General features: G+C 34.0%; 1 protein-coding gene across 5 annotated transcripts in view; it reads left to right on the forward strand.

Moving 5' to 3' along the window:
- TMEM106B (transmembrane protein 106B) overlaps nt 1-15,734 on the forward strand; it is a 29,966-nt gene extending 14,232 nt beyond the window's left edge. For all 5 annotated transcript variants that reach the window (XM_043588981.1, XM_043588982.1, XM_043588983.1 and 2 more), the window contains 4 exons: nt 2,584-2,724; nt 2,975-3,024; nt 9,060-9,113; nt 9,880-15,734. In XM_043588981.1, the coding sequence (XP_043444916.1) occupies nt 2,584-2,724; nt 2,975-3,024; nt 9,060-9,113; nt 9,880-10,018 (384 nt within the window). In that variant the 3' untranslated portion in view covers nt 10,019-15,734. The remainder of the gene's footprint in view (nt 1-2,583; nt 2,725-2,974; nt 3,025-9,059; nt 9,114-9,879) is intronic.
- The last annotated feature ends 203 nt before the right edge of the window (nt 15,735-15,937 follow it).

Consider the following 15,937-nt stretch of genomic DNA (forward strand, 5'->3'; position numbering starts at 1 on the left):
GCCCCGCATCGGGATCTGGGCTGATGGCTCGGAGCCTGGAGCCTGTTTCCGATTCTGTGTCTCCCTCTCTCTCTGCCCCTCCCCCGTTCATGCTCTGTCTCTCTCTGTCCCAAAAATAAATAAAAAACGTTGAAAAAAAAATTAAAAAAATATCATTATTTGAAAGCTTATGCTTGTGCTCTCTTGACTTACAAATTAAGTGGATTCTCACTGCTCTCAGTAACAATATGTCTGTTAGTACTAAACTTTTTGTCCTTTTTTTTGTCTTTCTTAATGTTTATCTTTGTTATCTTTCTAGCCTTCAATATATGATTGATCCTTTTAATATTCTCATGAAAGCTGTGGCACTTCAGAAAAAGACCTATGCCAACATTATTTTGCATGTACAAAGGATTCCAAGATTCTTCTGAATCCCATTCTTTGGCCTGTATCAGAAGGTCCATTGACCTCAAATTAACAATCTCTTTCCTTCAGTGTCTAGAAATTAAGTTGACATGGGTATTAAGAGCCAAGTAGATAAAAACGTTTGTATATTTAGGTAAAGATTATTTCTACTATATTAGGAAATTAAAAAAAACTCTACATTTATAACTATGATTTAAATTAATACATAAATGTGATCATGTAATTGCTGGTCACTAGTACATTCTTTTTTTAATCCTTTTTTACTAAGATTCTTCTTTCCACTTATCTCTTATTGCATCTTTTCATCTTTCTCCATATTTATATTAATTTATAAGCTCACATTGTCAGCTTTTCTTAAAGTAATATTTATTTTCAAAAGAATATTTTGTACATATTTTACGCATGTTGGTTTTCTCACTTGTTAATACCTTGTAGAAATCTCTCCTGAATTTCTGGCTTAGACTTACTACATTCTTTTTAATGGGCTGAGTAATATTCTATGCAATAATTTAATACTAATCATTTTTGTGGATGGTCATTCACTTTCTTTTCTTTTTGTTTTTGCCACTATTCTCATTCACATCATGATGTCTTTATTTCTTTGGAATAAATGCTCAAAAGTAGGATTGCTAGGTCAAAGGATATATGTATTTTTATTTTAATGGATATTGCTAGATTACTTACCAGAATGGCTGCAATGCTTCACGTTTCCCAGTAATGTAAAAATTGACCCTTGTGCTCAAATCCCTACCAAGAATAGAATTTGTTGCTTTCTACAAGCTTTACTAGTTTAATGAATATTAAGTTTACTAGCTTATTCCTAACTCTAAATGAATTTGAGGGTTTTTAAGTGTTTCTTGGCCAATTATATTTGTACTCTTTTGATTTGTTTATTCATATGCTTTACTTTTTTTGTTTCTTTTTACCTCTAAAGATTTTGTCGTTTTCTTTTCAGTTTGTGAGGGCTCTTTGTATATAAATGGTAACCATTACAATCTGCCTTATGAATATTTAACATTCATCATTTAGTTACTATTGATTTTCATTTGTGATGACTGTTTTAGATGTTTTGTTATCTGTTATTTCTTGATTTAACATTTTTTTCCTACTGCTCATTTTCTAAAATAATTTGACATAACTGTGAATTAGAATTGTGGAAATTGCCCCTGCTGTTAAGTACAATGATGTAGCTCAATTTCTTTCCAACAAATAGACTTGAATCTATCCCATTTCTTCTCCAAAGTGACCCAGTAGAAATCTCTACTCATGTATAAGTTAAAATACCAATTTCTTTTAGACAAAAAGTTTATATGAAGTACTGTTTAACATTTTAAATGGTCATTTTTGTACCTGATAGAATAGGAAATACATTACTAATATAGTCTGTGAAGATATTTATATATTAACATTTAGTAGAAATTCAGATGAAATTTAAAAATTATTTTTATAGAATTTTTCTAAGGCCATAAATACATTTTCTAACATTCATTTTCTATATTCCTGTAATGTACATTTTCTGGGCCTGTTGTTTATTTTTTAAATTTTTTTTCACATTTATTTATTTTTGAGAGAGAGAGCACAAGCAGGGGAGAAGGAGAGAGAGAGGGAGACACAGAATCTGAAGCAGGCTCCAGGCTTCAAGCTGTCAGTACAGAGCTTGATGCGGGGCTTGAACTTAGGAACTGTGAGATCATGACCTAAGCCAAAGTCAGATGCTTAACTGACTGAGCCACCCAGGCGCCCCGTAGACCTGTTAATTTTTAATTGTGTGCTTATTGTCGGCATATTAGGTACATAGTATTCATCATAAAACCAAATAATTAGCTTATTTAATATCCTTTGATATTTTTGGCAATAGTTTTCTTCCTCCTAATAACTGAAGTGTGGCCACAGCTGAAGTCATTTTTTTTATGTTTATTTTTGAGAGAGAGACACAGAGCATGAGTGGGGGAGGGGCAGAGAGAGAGGGAGACACAGAATCCGAAGCAAGCCCCAGGCTTTGAGCTGTCCTCACAGAGCCTGATGTGGGGCCCAAACCCACAAACTGAGATGGTGACCTGAGTTGAAGTCGGATGCTTAATGGACTAAGCCACCCAGGCACCTCTGAAGTCATTTTTTTAAATTGATTTTGGATACATATTGGTTATGCTTATACATTTTTTGCCTTTTCTTTTACAGAACACACTAAATATAACAAACAATAACTATTATTCTGTTGAAGTTGAAAATATCACTGCACAAGTTCAGTTTTCAAAAACTGTTATTGGAAAGGCTCGCTTAAACAACATAACCAATATTGGCCCACTGGATATGAAACAAGTAAGTTTCCATCATAAAATACTTTGGAGGAGTTCAATGACTTTTGACTTTCTATATCATATTAATCTGAGGGAGGGGGAGGATTTCCTCACAAACTTGACATGTGTTCTTTGCACGTATAAGAGAAAGTCTTAGACTCAGCCATGCAAAAGGAGAGATTTCTAACTCTTTGAAATTATGAAACATGTCTGAAATCTTTGATGCTTTGTTCCTCTTTCTAGTTGGCTTATTTTCACTTTTTGTCTTTCAGATCGATTATACGGTACCTACTATCATAGCAGAAGAAATGAGTTATATGTAGTAAGTTTTGATATTTGAATAATGTTCTCTCATTAAATTATAAAATATCAAGAATAGAGTGTATAGATATCTTTTTAATTTCCCACTATCTTAGCAGTCAGGAAATCACATTTGGAATACTTCTGGCCTCTGATCATCTCTATTGTCTTCTCTCTCGTCAACATGCATAATATTTATGTGTAGTATGTGTCTATACCCTTAATATTCATTTTTTATTTTTCATAATTAAGGTCAAATACACCTTGTCACCTTTTTAAAAATTATTTATTTTTATTTAAACTCAAGTTAGTTAACATATAGTGTAATATTGGTTTCAGGGGTAGAATCCAGCGATTGACCACTTACTTATAACACCCACTGCTTATTCCAACAGGTGCCTTCGTTAATGCCTCACCTGTTTAGCCCATCCCTCCCACTGACCTCCCCTCCAGCAACCCTCAGTTTGTTTTCTTTATTTAAGAGTCTGTTATGATTTGCTTCCTTCTCTGTTATCTTATTTTTCCTTCCCTTCCCCTATCTTCATCTGTTTCTTATAATCCACATATGAGTGAAATCATGTTTGTCTTTCTCTGACTTACTTCATTTAGCATAATATATGGCAAGATTTCATTCTTTCTTGATCACTGAGTAATATTCCATTGTATGTATGTGTGTATGTGTACATTATATATGTGTGTGTGTGTGTGTGTGTACGTGTGTGTACAGATGTATGCACACACACCACACACCCCCAACGCGCGCGCGCACACACACACACACACACATATCTTCTTCATCCATTTATCAGTTGATGGACATTTGGGCTCTTTCCATAATTTGGCTATTGTTGATAGCACTGCTCTAAACATTGTGGTGCATGTGTCTCTTTGAATCAGCATTTTTGTATCCTTTGGATAAATACTGAGTAGTGCCAATTACTGAGTCGTAGGGTATCTATTTTTAATTTTTGGAGGAACCTCTGTACTGTTTTCCAGAGTGGCTGCACCAGTTTGCATTCCCACCAATGGTACAGAAGTATTCCCCTTTCTCCACATCCTCACCAACATCCAGAAGGAGTTGTTCATTTAGCTAATCTGACAGGTGTGACGTGATATCTCATGGTGGTTTTGATTTGTATTTCCCTGATGATGAGTGATGTTGAGCATTTTTTCATGTGTCTCTTAGCCATCTGTATGTCTTCTTTGGAAAAGTGTCTATTCATGTCTTTTGCCCATTTCCTCAGTGGATTATTTATTTTTTGGGTGTTGAGTTTGATAAATTCTTTATAGATTTTGGATATTAATCCTTTATCTGATACGTCATTTGCATATATCTTCTCCCATTCTGTAGGCTGCCTTTTAGTTTTGTGGATTGTTTCTTTTGCCGTGCAGAAGCCTTTTATCTTGATGAGGTCCCAATAGTTCATTTTTGCTTTTGTTGCCCTTGCTTCCAAAGACATGTCTAGTAGGAAGTTGCTCTGGCCAAGGTCAGAGAGGTTGCTGTCTGTTTTCTCCTGAATGATTCTAATGGTTTCCTGTCTTACATTTAGGTCTTTCATCCATTTTGAGTTTATTTTTGTATACAGGGTAAGAACGTGCTCCAATTTCATTCTTTTGCATGTCCCTGTCCAGTTTTCTCAACACCATTTGCTGAAGAGACTGTCTTTTTTCCATTGGATATTCTTTCCTGCTTTGTTGAAGATTATGGCCATACATTTTGGGGTCCATTTCTGGGTTCTCTATTCTGTTCCATTGACCTATGTGTTTCTGTGCCAGTGCCATACTGTCATGATGATTACAGCTTTGTGATACAGCTTAAAGTCCAGAATTGTGATGCCTCCAGCTTTGGTTTTCTTTTTCAGGATTGCTTTGACTATTCAGGGCCTTTTCTGGTTTCTTAAAAATTTTAGAATTGTTGGCTCTAGCTCTGTGAAGAATGCTGGTGTTATTTTGATAGGGATTGCATTGAATGTGTAGATTGCTTTGGGTAGTATTGACATTTTAACAATGTTTGTTCTTCTAGTTCATGAACATGGAATGTTTTTCCTTTTCCCTGTGAGTTCTACAATTTCTTTCATAACCTTTCTATAGTTTTCAGCATACAGATCTTTTACCTCTTTGGTTATGTTTATTCCTGTGTATCTTACTGATTTTGGTGCAGTTGTTAATGGGATCAATTCCTTGATTTCTCTTTCTGCAAAGGATTATTGGTGTATAGAAATGCAACTGATTTCTCTATGTTGGTTTTATATCCTGTGACTTTGATGAAATCATGTATGAAATCTAGCAGTGTTTTTTTTTTTTTAGTTTAGTTTTTTTTGTTGTTGTTTATTAATGTTTATTCATTTTTGAGAGACAGAGAGAGACAGCATGAGCGGGGAAGGGGCAGAGAGAAGGAGACACAGAGCCTGAAACAGGCTCCAGGCTCTGAGCTGTCAGCACAGAGCCTGATGTGGGGCTCGAACTCACAAACTGTGAGATCCTGACCTGAACCAAAGTCAGATGCTCAACTGACTGAGCCACCCAGGCACCCTGAAATCTAGCAGTGTTTTGATGGACTCTTTCAAATTTTCCACATAGAGTGTCATGTCATCTGCAAAGAGTGAAAATTTGACTTCTTTCTTGCCATTTGTATGGCTTCTATTTATTTTTGTTTTCTGATTGCTGAGGCTAGGACTTTCACTACTATGTTGAACAACAATGGTGAGTGTGGACATCCCTGTCATGTTCCTGACCTTAGGGGGAAAGATCTCAGTTTTTTCCCATTGAGGATGATATTAGCTGTAGCTCCTTCATATATGGCCTTTATTATGATGGAGTATGTTCCTACTATCCCTATTTTCTTGAGGGTTTTTATCAAGAAAGGATGCTGTATTTTGTCAAATATTTTTTCTGCATCTCTTGAGAGGATATATGGTTCTTATTCTTTTATTAACGTGTATCATGTTGATTGATTTGCGAATATTGAACCAGCCCTCAAGCCCAGGAATAAATTCCACGTGATCATGGTGAATAATTCTTCTAATGTATATTCTGTTGGATTCTATTTGCTAGGATCTTGTTGAGAAGTTTTACATCCAGTTTCATCAAGGATATTGGCCTGTAATTCTCCTTTTTAGTGGGGTCTTTGTCTGGTTTTAGAATCAAGGTAATACTGTCTTCATAGAATGAGTTTGGAAGCTTTCCTTCCATCCTATTTTTTGGAACAATTTGAAAAGAAGAGGTGTCAACTCTTCTTTAAATGTCTGATAGAATTCCCCTGAGAAGCCATCTGGCCCATGGCTCTTATTTGTTGGGAGATTTAAAAAAAAAATTTTTTTTTTTATTGTTTTTTTATTTTTGAGAGAGAGGGAGAGACAGTGTCAGTGGGGGAGGGGCAGAGAGAGGGAGACACAGAATCTGAAGCAAGCTCCAGGTTCTGAACTGTCAGCACAGAGAGCTATGAGATCATGACCTGTGCCAAAGTCTGATGCTTAACCGACTGAGCTACCAAGGCGCCCCTATTGGGAAATTTTTGATAACTGATTCATTTTCTTTGCTGATTACGCATCTCTTCAAATTTCCTATTTCTTCCTGTTTCAGTTTTGGTAGTTTGTGAATTTTTAGGAATTTGTCCATTTCTTCTAGATTGCCCAGTTTGTTGGCATATAATTTTACATAGTATTATCTTATAATTGTTTGTATTTCTCTGGTATTGGTTGTAATTTCTCCTCTTGCATTTGTGATGTTTTTCTATTTGGGTCCTCTCTTTTCTTTTTGATAAGTCCAGCTAGGGGGTTATCAATTTTGTTTATTCTTTCAAAGAACCATTATTTAGTTTCATTGATCTGTTACACGTTTTTTGTTGCTGTTTCTATATTGTTTTTTTTCTGTATTATGTCCTTTCTTGTGCTAGCTTTAGGCCTTATTTGCTGGTTCTTCTCTAGCTCCTCTAGGTGTAAGGTTAGGTTGTGTATTTGGAGACTTTTCTTCTTGAAGTAGACCCTTTTTTGTTTTAAATTTTTTAACGTTTATTTATTATTGAGAGACAGAGCATGAGCATGGGAGGGACAGAGAGAGGGGGAGACACAGAATCTGAAGCAGGCTCCAGGCTTTGAGCTATCAGCACGGAGCCCAACACGGGGCTCAAACTCACAAACCGTGAGATCGTGACCTGAGCCGAAGTCAGATGCTTAACTGACTGAGCCACCCAGGCACCCTGTCAGTTCTTTATTGCAATATACTTCCGTCTTAGGACTGCCTTTGCTGCATCCCAAAGGTTCTGGTCTGTCATGTTTTCATTTTCATTTGCTTCCTTGTATTTTTTTATTTCTTCTTTAATTTCATGGTTAAGGCATTCATTCTTTGGTAGGATGTTCTTTAACCACCACGTATTTGAGGACTTTCTAAATTTTTTCTTGTGGTTGATTTCAAGTTTCAAAGTGTTGTGATCTGAAAATATGCATGGCATGGTCTTGATCTTTTTGGACCTGACTGATTTGTGACACGGTATATGATCTATTCTGGAGAATGTTCCATGAGCACTCGAAGAATGTCTATTCTGTTGCTTTAAGATGAAATATTCTGAATATATCTGTTAAGTTCATCCTGTCCATTGTATCATTCTAAGACATTGTTTCCTTGTTGATTTGCTGTAAGCGGAGTATTAAACTTTTATTATTATGGTTTTATTATCAGTAGGTTTCTTCACATTTATCATTATTGATTTATATATTTGGGTGTTTCAGGTTGGGGGCATAAATATTTACGGTCGTTAGATCTTCTTGATGGATAGACCTCTGAATTATGATAGAATGCCTTCATCTTTTGTTATAGTCTTTGTTTTAAAATCTTGTTTGTCTGATATAAGTATGGCTACTCTGGCTTTCTTTTGATGTCCATTAGCATGACAGATAGTTCTCCATCCCCTCACTTTTTAAATTTTTTTTATTATTATTATTTTTTAACATTTATTTTTGAGACAGAGAGAGACAGAATATGAATGGGGGAGGGACAGAAAGAGAGGGAGACACAGAATGGGAAACAGGCTCCAGGCTCTGAGCCATCAGCCTAGAGCCTGACACGGGGCTTGAACTCACGGACCGTGAGATTGTGACCTGAGCCAAAGTCGGACGCTTAACCGACTGAACCACCCAGGCGCCCCTCCATCCCCTCACTTTCAATCTACAGATGTCCTAGGTCTAAAATGAGTCTTTTGTAGGCAGCATGTAGATGGGTCTTGTTTTTGTGTGTGGGTTGTTTGTTTGTTTTTTTAAACCCGTTCTGATACCCTATGTCTTTTGATTGGAGCATTTAGACCATTTACATTCAGAGTGATTATTGAAACATAAATTTAGTGCCATTGTGTTACCTGTAGAGTTGGTGTTTCTGGTGATGTTCTCTGGTCCTTTTTATTCTTCACTGCCTTGCCCCCAGTCCCTCTTCCTTGCACGGCTGGTTTAGTAGTCACAAACTTCTTTACTTTTGTTTGTCTGGGAAACTCTTTTTTTCTCCTTGTATTCTGAATGACAGCCTTGCTGGATAAAGAATTCTTGGCTGCATAATTTTCCCATTCAGCACACCATGTCACTTTATTTACTATAAGAACCATAGTCTCACACATTTTAGTATTTGTTGACTTTAGTATCGCAGAACTAAAAATGCTAGTATTGTATAATGTTCTCTTATTGAATTTCTAAAGCTTTTACATTGGGTCTATGATTATTAACTCTTAAGTAAAAGAAAAAAAAAGATTTTTTATCATCTTTTATAGTATCAGGCTGATACAGAATTTCTAACAAACTGTTTACTACAATTTCAAAAGATGAATAAAAAGTAGCAGTAATTTGTAGCCAGTGTGCAACAACTCTACAATTGCTGTAGTAAAACATGTCTGTTTTTAGAATAAAAAGTCATGAAAATCTTTATCATTATTAGGTGTAGAAAACGTTCCATCAATAAATGCTTACTTATGTCTTCTCTATCATATCTCTTTTAGTTTTAGGAATCATAATTAAGTGATTTTAAATTATAATATCATAGCCACGTTTACTCACATTGTTTTTTTCTTTTTAACAGTGATTTTTGTACACTGATATCAATCAAAGTACATAATATCGTACTCATGATGCAGTAAGTATGAATTTTTTTTGAAAGAAATAATTTCTTTTTTAAACTTTAGATTTATAACTTTGGCTTATAGCATACACAACACCTTTATAAGTATCAGTTCAGTCGGGTTTGAAGCCTTAAAAGACTGCGATGAGATGAGTAAATATTATCCAACTTTAAGAATGAGGAAATTGGAGCTCGGAGTAGTGAAGGATCACATGGCTGCTGAAGAGTGAATCTAGACCTTGCAAGAACACAGGAAGATGGCAGGTGTTGGGATGAAAAAGAGGACAGAGCTCAGCATCCATTGTTCTGTTATCTATGGTAAATAGTCCTTCACAGTAATAAGTACTGTTACTAATGTGCAAATTGGGTGTTATTCTAGGCCATTAAGACATTGTAGGTTATAGGTTTGGTGTTTGGACCATCAGCTAATGGTGCAAAATGTGATGAAAGAATGAAAGAATTTTCCTGTGATGAGAGAATTTTGTTTTTAAAAGTGAAATGAACTTACATATTTTTAAGTATGATAAATGTTCTGAAAACATGGTATTTCTTGTGTATAATTATTGGAGTAGGCTTGCTAAATCAGCATTTATGCTATCTGTTGGGCAAATATTCCCTGAGTGGCCCATGTCCACAATATTACCATTAATCAGTCTCTCCCTGGAGAAAATTTTGCTATATGAAAGTATTCTCAGTTCAGAAAACTTCTATGTAAATAATAATGTGTCTCCCTGTTTGAGTTTTTTTGTTGTTGTTGTGTCTCCCAATTTTTCTTTTTTAGAGTTACTGTGACAACAACATACTTTGGACACTCTGAACAGATATCCCAGGAAAGATACCAGTATGTTGATTGTGGAAGGAACACAACTTATCAGTTGGGGCAGTCTGAGTATCTAAATGTACTTCAGCCACAACAGTAAAAATTGAATGATATGCCAGTGGAGAAGAAGAAATCCCTATCGATATTTTCTAGAACTCTGAAGAATGAGGTACTTACTTCCTGATAGGAGATCTTAAATTGAAGAAAACTAAAGTTTACACCTTCCATTTTAGGGGTACAAGTAAAAGTATGTGGACTCGAACATTACTGCAGCGATCCACTCTGTGTTCATGTTGTCTGTACCAGGATCTTTTACTTGAATCTAAATTTGCCAATTGATTTTCTTCTCCCCCTCTCCCTAGCGGGGGAAATTGAGACTTCCCATGTAGGACAGTAAATAATTTACAATTCACAGCTTCGGCCACTACTGAAAACCTACCTTTGATGATGGACATAATTTGAGAAACTTTATTTCTGAATGTTTTTATAGAATATTCCTGAGAACCTGTTATTCATGAAAGACTTTTTAAAGAAAACCTTTTTTTTTCTGTTTTATAAATTCCCATTGCTACATAGTAGGATTTCAAGATATTTTAGCTTTTAGCTAAACATTTGTAGTTTTTCATTTGTTGAAATTCTACTCATTTGCACGTTTTTGTCAGCCTTATTTCAATCCAGTGCTTGCAGAACACTAGAAACCAAAATAATCTTTGCAAAATTCTGAATCTAAAATTTTCGAAAGCTCCCTGTTTCACATGTCTTTCCATCTAAGTAAGTTTTGTGAAATTTTTGTGTAGTCTTCAAACATCGTTAATGTATAATATTGTAAATAAACTGTGCATGGCTTTTATACAGCTTAAATAAATGTCAAATAAAGTACAGATTCAACATAAAGTAAGTTGCTCATAAAAATAAATAAAACGGGAAATTGAAATTCAGAAACTTATAGAATGTGAATATGGTTCCAGTTACATACAGGATCAGGCATCAAGTGATTTTGAAATAAAGTGTTTTTGATGCTCCACTTTTTTTTAATGTTGCTTTTCAGACTAACAAGTTGTGGAGACACTTTTCACAACTCTTTGGTACCCAAGTCACCCAATGTTACCCATTTTATGCCTGTTTTCAAGGAGGAAATTGTGTCTTTGGTAGAAATTCTCCAAGAAATCTTATTAAAAGATGGTGGCTATATAAAAATTAAACCTATATTATGCTTTTTAAAAATTTAATCACTTTGCACATCACATGGATATCAAGCCTCTAGCAGTTAATGTTTTTAAATTTTCAACTTTTTGTTTGGATTTTATTTAAAATTGTTTTCAAGTGGAAATTACTGACTTTTGCATTTTGTCATATTATATTTTCAATACCATTTTCTGTTTGGGCTTTGTGCCTTTTCACTTACCAAGTTCTAATTACCTTGTAAATATATACCACTGAGGGTAGGGACCAACTGTGATACCAAAAAAATAAATAAATAAATAAGTGGCTTGAGATTAATTTCTTTCTGTTCCCTAGAGACAGAAGTCAGGTTCCCTTTCCCTCAAAGTGCCTAACTTAGGTCTGAAACATACCTGTTTATCAGTCGGACTCTCAGCTGTTACACACAAGCTTTGTTTAATTATTTAGAGCTAATGAAGTCTCCTTTCTGCCTTTAAACACACTCAGGTCTCCCCTTAGTGTTGTTATAATTTTCCCCAAGTTTTCCTGAGTGAACATTTTAAATGGGTAGAATACACTTTTTTTTTTTTTTTTGGACTGTTGTTTTACCTTAATCGTTGCTAACTCACCCATCGTTGCTATTAAAGTCACCCCATTACATTTGTTATAGACTCACTAGTCAAACCCAGCCTTCATGTTTTTTTCTTCTATGATTTTTGACTACTCCTATTCTCCTTGAAACTGAACCCTCCTCTAATGTTTCGATTCTATTTGTATTTTTCAAATCATTCTCATTTCATTTTCCCTCATTCTGTCTTTTGATCTTTCAGTGACTATTATCTAGACCCTCTTTTGCTTCAAAATTTCTACTCCTGTGACTTTAACCAACAATCATCTATATTAGGGCTTCTAAATCTTTCTGTATACCTGACCAGTCACCTGTCAGGCTTCTTCTCCTTTAGTGAGTTACCTAGAGATGATAGTATTTCACTGACTGTGTAAATCATAAAGTGTTTCAAAAATGTTTATCATATTCTGTTCTCTCCTTGTCCTTACTTCAAAATCACCCTTCATTTTTTCATAATCACCCTTCAGATATGCCTTCTTCAGAAATCAATCCTGGTTTATCTTTTAACTTCATAAGAGTATGTAGTGTAAGTGAATGGATTTTTCTATTGATTTGTGGTCTGATATCCTTTTGGAGTGCATGCATAGTATTTGCTGAAGATACAGGAAAGTGAAGGAACATTTGCTTTTCGTGACTTAGTTTTGAATATTTTTTCTTCATTTTTAAAAATTAACTTTATTGTACCTACTTTCCATGAAGCATAAGGTAGAAAAACCTAGAATTTAAGATAAGTGCAAACCTGTAGTAGAAAAAAAGATCACCTGTGACTACTTTCAGAGAAGTTTTAAATAACTTGCCAGAATAAGCTTGGAACAGAGCAGGTATAAGTTAATAAAATTACAAAAATACATTCAGGTGAAACAGAATTACAGCCATTAAAAAAAGAAAAAAACACAGGGAAGGCGAATGAGCATTGTCCAGTGTATTTTTTCTTACATAGTAATAGGATAGATAGCAATATATTTTTTAAAACTGCTTTCAGATCTTATTCCAAGGATATGGTAAAGATGTTATAATTTTTTCCCTCTGATACTCTCAAGAATAACTTTTTCTTAAATTACACTTTTAATAGACTGGTCATCCTAACCAAATCCAATACTATAACAAGTCTCTGTGTGTTGATATTATATATATCTAACATATGCCCTTGTAAAAGCTTTCATGTTTCTCTTATATAATTTACCTGGTCCTGTGAGTCAGACAAAGGAGAGGGGCAGGATCCTTATCTTTTAGAAGAGGAGACGTGGCATGGAGAAGTTAAGGGACTTGCTGAAGATCACATATTCAGTAAATAATCTTAGGGGGCCATACCTAATTTTTCTGTCTCCTATGTGTGTGCTCTGTCATTTAAAATAGAGTCCATTGAGAAGCCCTGTTGACTCAGGTTAGTATGATTAAAAATCAGAGAAAACATTCACATAGTTCCTAGTGACAATCAAAATAATACTGATGAACTAAGATTTGGGTATCTTTAAGTTGGTACCTGAAATATTTTAAATGGAAAATGAGCATTTGTGAAATACTTTGGAGCATAATCTATAGCTGAATTTTTCTTTTAAAATTTAGTATTTCTTGATCATTCCAATAAAGATATGACTGATAGGTTGTCACACAAGGCTATATATAAATAATAGAGGTTAATGTATTTGAGATTTGAAATAAGAACAGTGTGAAAATATTAGATACCAGATAAATTGCTTGAAATTGCCAAATAACCATCCTTACTATGGTACATAATATGTAAATGACTGTGGTTTTATTTGTGAGCAGTTTTTCTGTGCCTTTTTCATTTATTTAGGCCAATGAGGTAATTATTTTCTCTAAGATTTGTGACAAAAAAAAATTCAGTTTAGATCTTCTGAATTGTATTTTGGAAGTGATATAGTACAGTGTTACAATAGAGAGAAAGTGATTGCCAAAATACAATAAAGGTATCATTATTGCAATATAGGGGTGTTTTGTTGTACGGAATGTCTCCAACCCCCCTCCACACCATTTTTTTTTTTTAATTCTTAAGATAAATAATTCTGTATATAATGATTACATTTTATTTAAGAAAATAGTTTGTTGGGTACTTGACCCCTAAGGAAGTCACTGCTCAGTCTAGCTAATATCTATTAGTTACTTTGTCATATACTGCAGCAATCTCTTATGTGCATTATCTGATTATTCCTCAGAAAGCCCTCTAAGGTAGCTACTGACATTGCTCCCCATTTTAAATCTGAGGAAAGAGTTTTAGAGAAGTTAAGAAATATGCATAAGCTTGGAAGTGGCAGATTTCAGATTGAAAACATGTCTGATTGACTCAAACATCATTGCTCTTAAAAATAGCATATTTCCTTTTCAGCCTTTGAAGATGTTTTCTTTCTAAAAATATATTGGTTGTACTTAATATATATAAGATTTTGAAGTTTTTGATAGTATTTTCAAAAATACTATTAAGAGACTATTATAATTTTATAGATCTTTGGTGTGATAAAAAGTGGCTTATCACTGATTTTTAAAATAATTCATACTTATCTGTTTGGATTTTTTTCTTTTTAAAAGATGTAAAATTTTAAATTTACAAATATACATCAGACTTCTTTGGTAGGCAGTGTGAATTGAATTTCGAGTTATTACGTTGGAAGCCAAAGGTTACTTACCATAGTGTCATAAATCGATTTGTAGCTCATAACATCTGGAAGCAGCAACTACCTGGCTCAAATACATCTAAGAATAATTAATTTTATTTCTTTTTTGTAAAATCAGATTTTAAATGAAATGTTTATCTGAAACTATTTTATTTTAAAAGAAAAATATGTGTTTGAAAAGATGGGATTAAAAGACTGTTAAACATTATTTCTTTAAAAAAATTATTTTTACATGAAAACAGAATATATTTGTGATCTGCTTCGATCAAAACTTTTACTTCTATATCCCAGGTCTACTTATTTCAGAGTAAAAATTTTCACTTAGCTTAAATTTCTGATTAGAACTAATATTTGTGTATTTTTGTGCTTAGTGAGAATGTAAATTTCACAGTGGATTTTTGAAATTTATCCTTAATTTGGATAAAAGCAAGTGATATATTTATAAAATTACTATAGGGATAAAAATGGTAATTTCCAGTTAAAAAAAAAAAACCGAATGTGATTATGTTTGTAGTTCTTTTTACACATGTTTAGGATAGGCTCTAAATTAAATATCTGTATTGACCCTAAAAATATTCCGTAAATTAATTTAACAAATATATGGCAAGTTTTTCATAGCTAAATAACTCTTATAGAAGGAAATTGTTGCCTTCTGTTTAATTACATTAATTGAAATGTGTTTAAGGAAATGTTTTCAGCATATTTTGTATACTAAAAAAAAGGACTAGTATTGGGCCAATGGCCAAGAGGTAATATTACTACCGTGTAGACTATTACTGTTCAAATTGTCCCACTTCCCCCAGAATTTTAGAAACTAGAAGTCTGGGAGATACTGTATCAGCTGTGGTGGAGTGACTCTCAGTGCTGTAGGTACTACTCATCTTTTAGTTCTTGTGTGAGATGGAACACATGCCAAGTTGCAAAAGATTCATAACTTCATTATGTAACAGTTTGTTTTAGGCATCAGATATCAGCAAGCTATGCCTTGTATGTTTTGTCTTAGATTCACTTGTAGAACTAAATTAAGTAAGAGTTTGGAAAATACTGAGTTGATCTAACTGGTCAGATATTTGAATGATGGCATTACTGGGTAGATTCTAATTATGGAATAAAGAAGAATATAGAATGAAAGACTATGTTTGGGCACTTACTCTTTGCTTGTTTCATGGATTAGCCTCCATCCTAACACTAAATTCCCAAGTTAAACAGTTCTGTAATTGTAATTATTGTTGCTGTTCATGTAACAAAACATGCTTATGTTAGCAAAAGGAATAGAAGTGCCCCCAAATGCTATTTTTTTAGTTACTTGTAACTGTTGCTCTTGTAATTGTGTATGAAAAAATAAAATTTGTAAACATTTTGGCATGAAAAATAAAGTTTGTATCAGTCAAGTATATTGGTTGTACTTTTGAAATTCTCTTCATATAAACAATCCTGGTAGATACTGAAAGTCCATTACTTCAAAGCTCTCAGGTCCTGTTAGTTCTTACCCAAATTCCACTTCTGCATCATCTTTGATTTTCCTTTCCTCCACATAGCTTCCATTCTGTTGTCAATTCTATCTGTTCTACCTCCTATCTCGACTCTGTAACTAAAA

Source organism: Prionailurus bengalensis, chromosome A2 (assembly GCF_016509475.1).
Source record: "Prionailurus bengalensis isolate Pbe53 chromosome A2, Fcat_Pben_1.1_paternal_pri, whole genome shotgun sequence".
Lineage (NCBI taxonomy): Eukaryota > Metazoa > Chordata > Mammalia > Carnivora > Felidae > Prionailurus > Prionailurus bengalensis.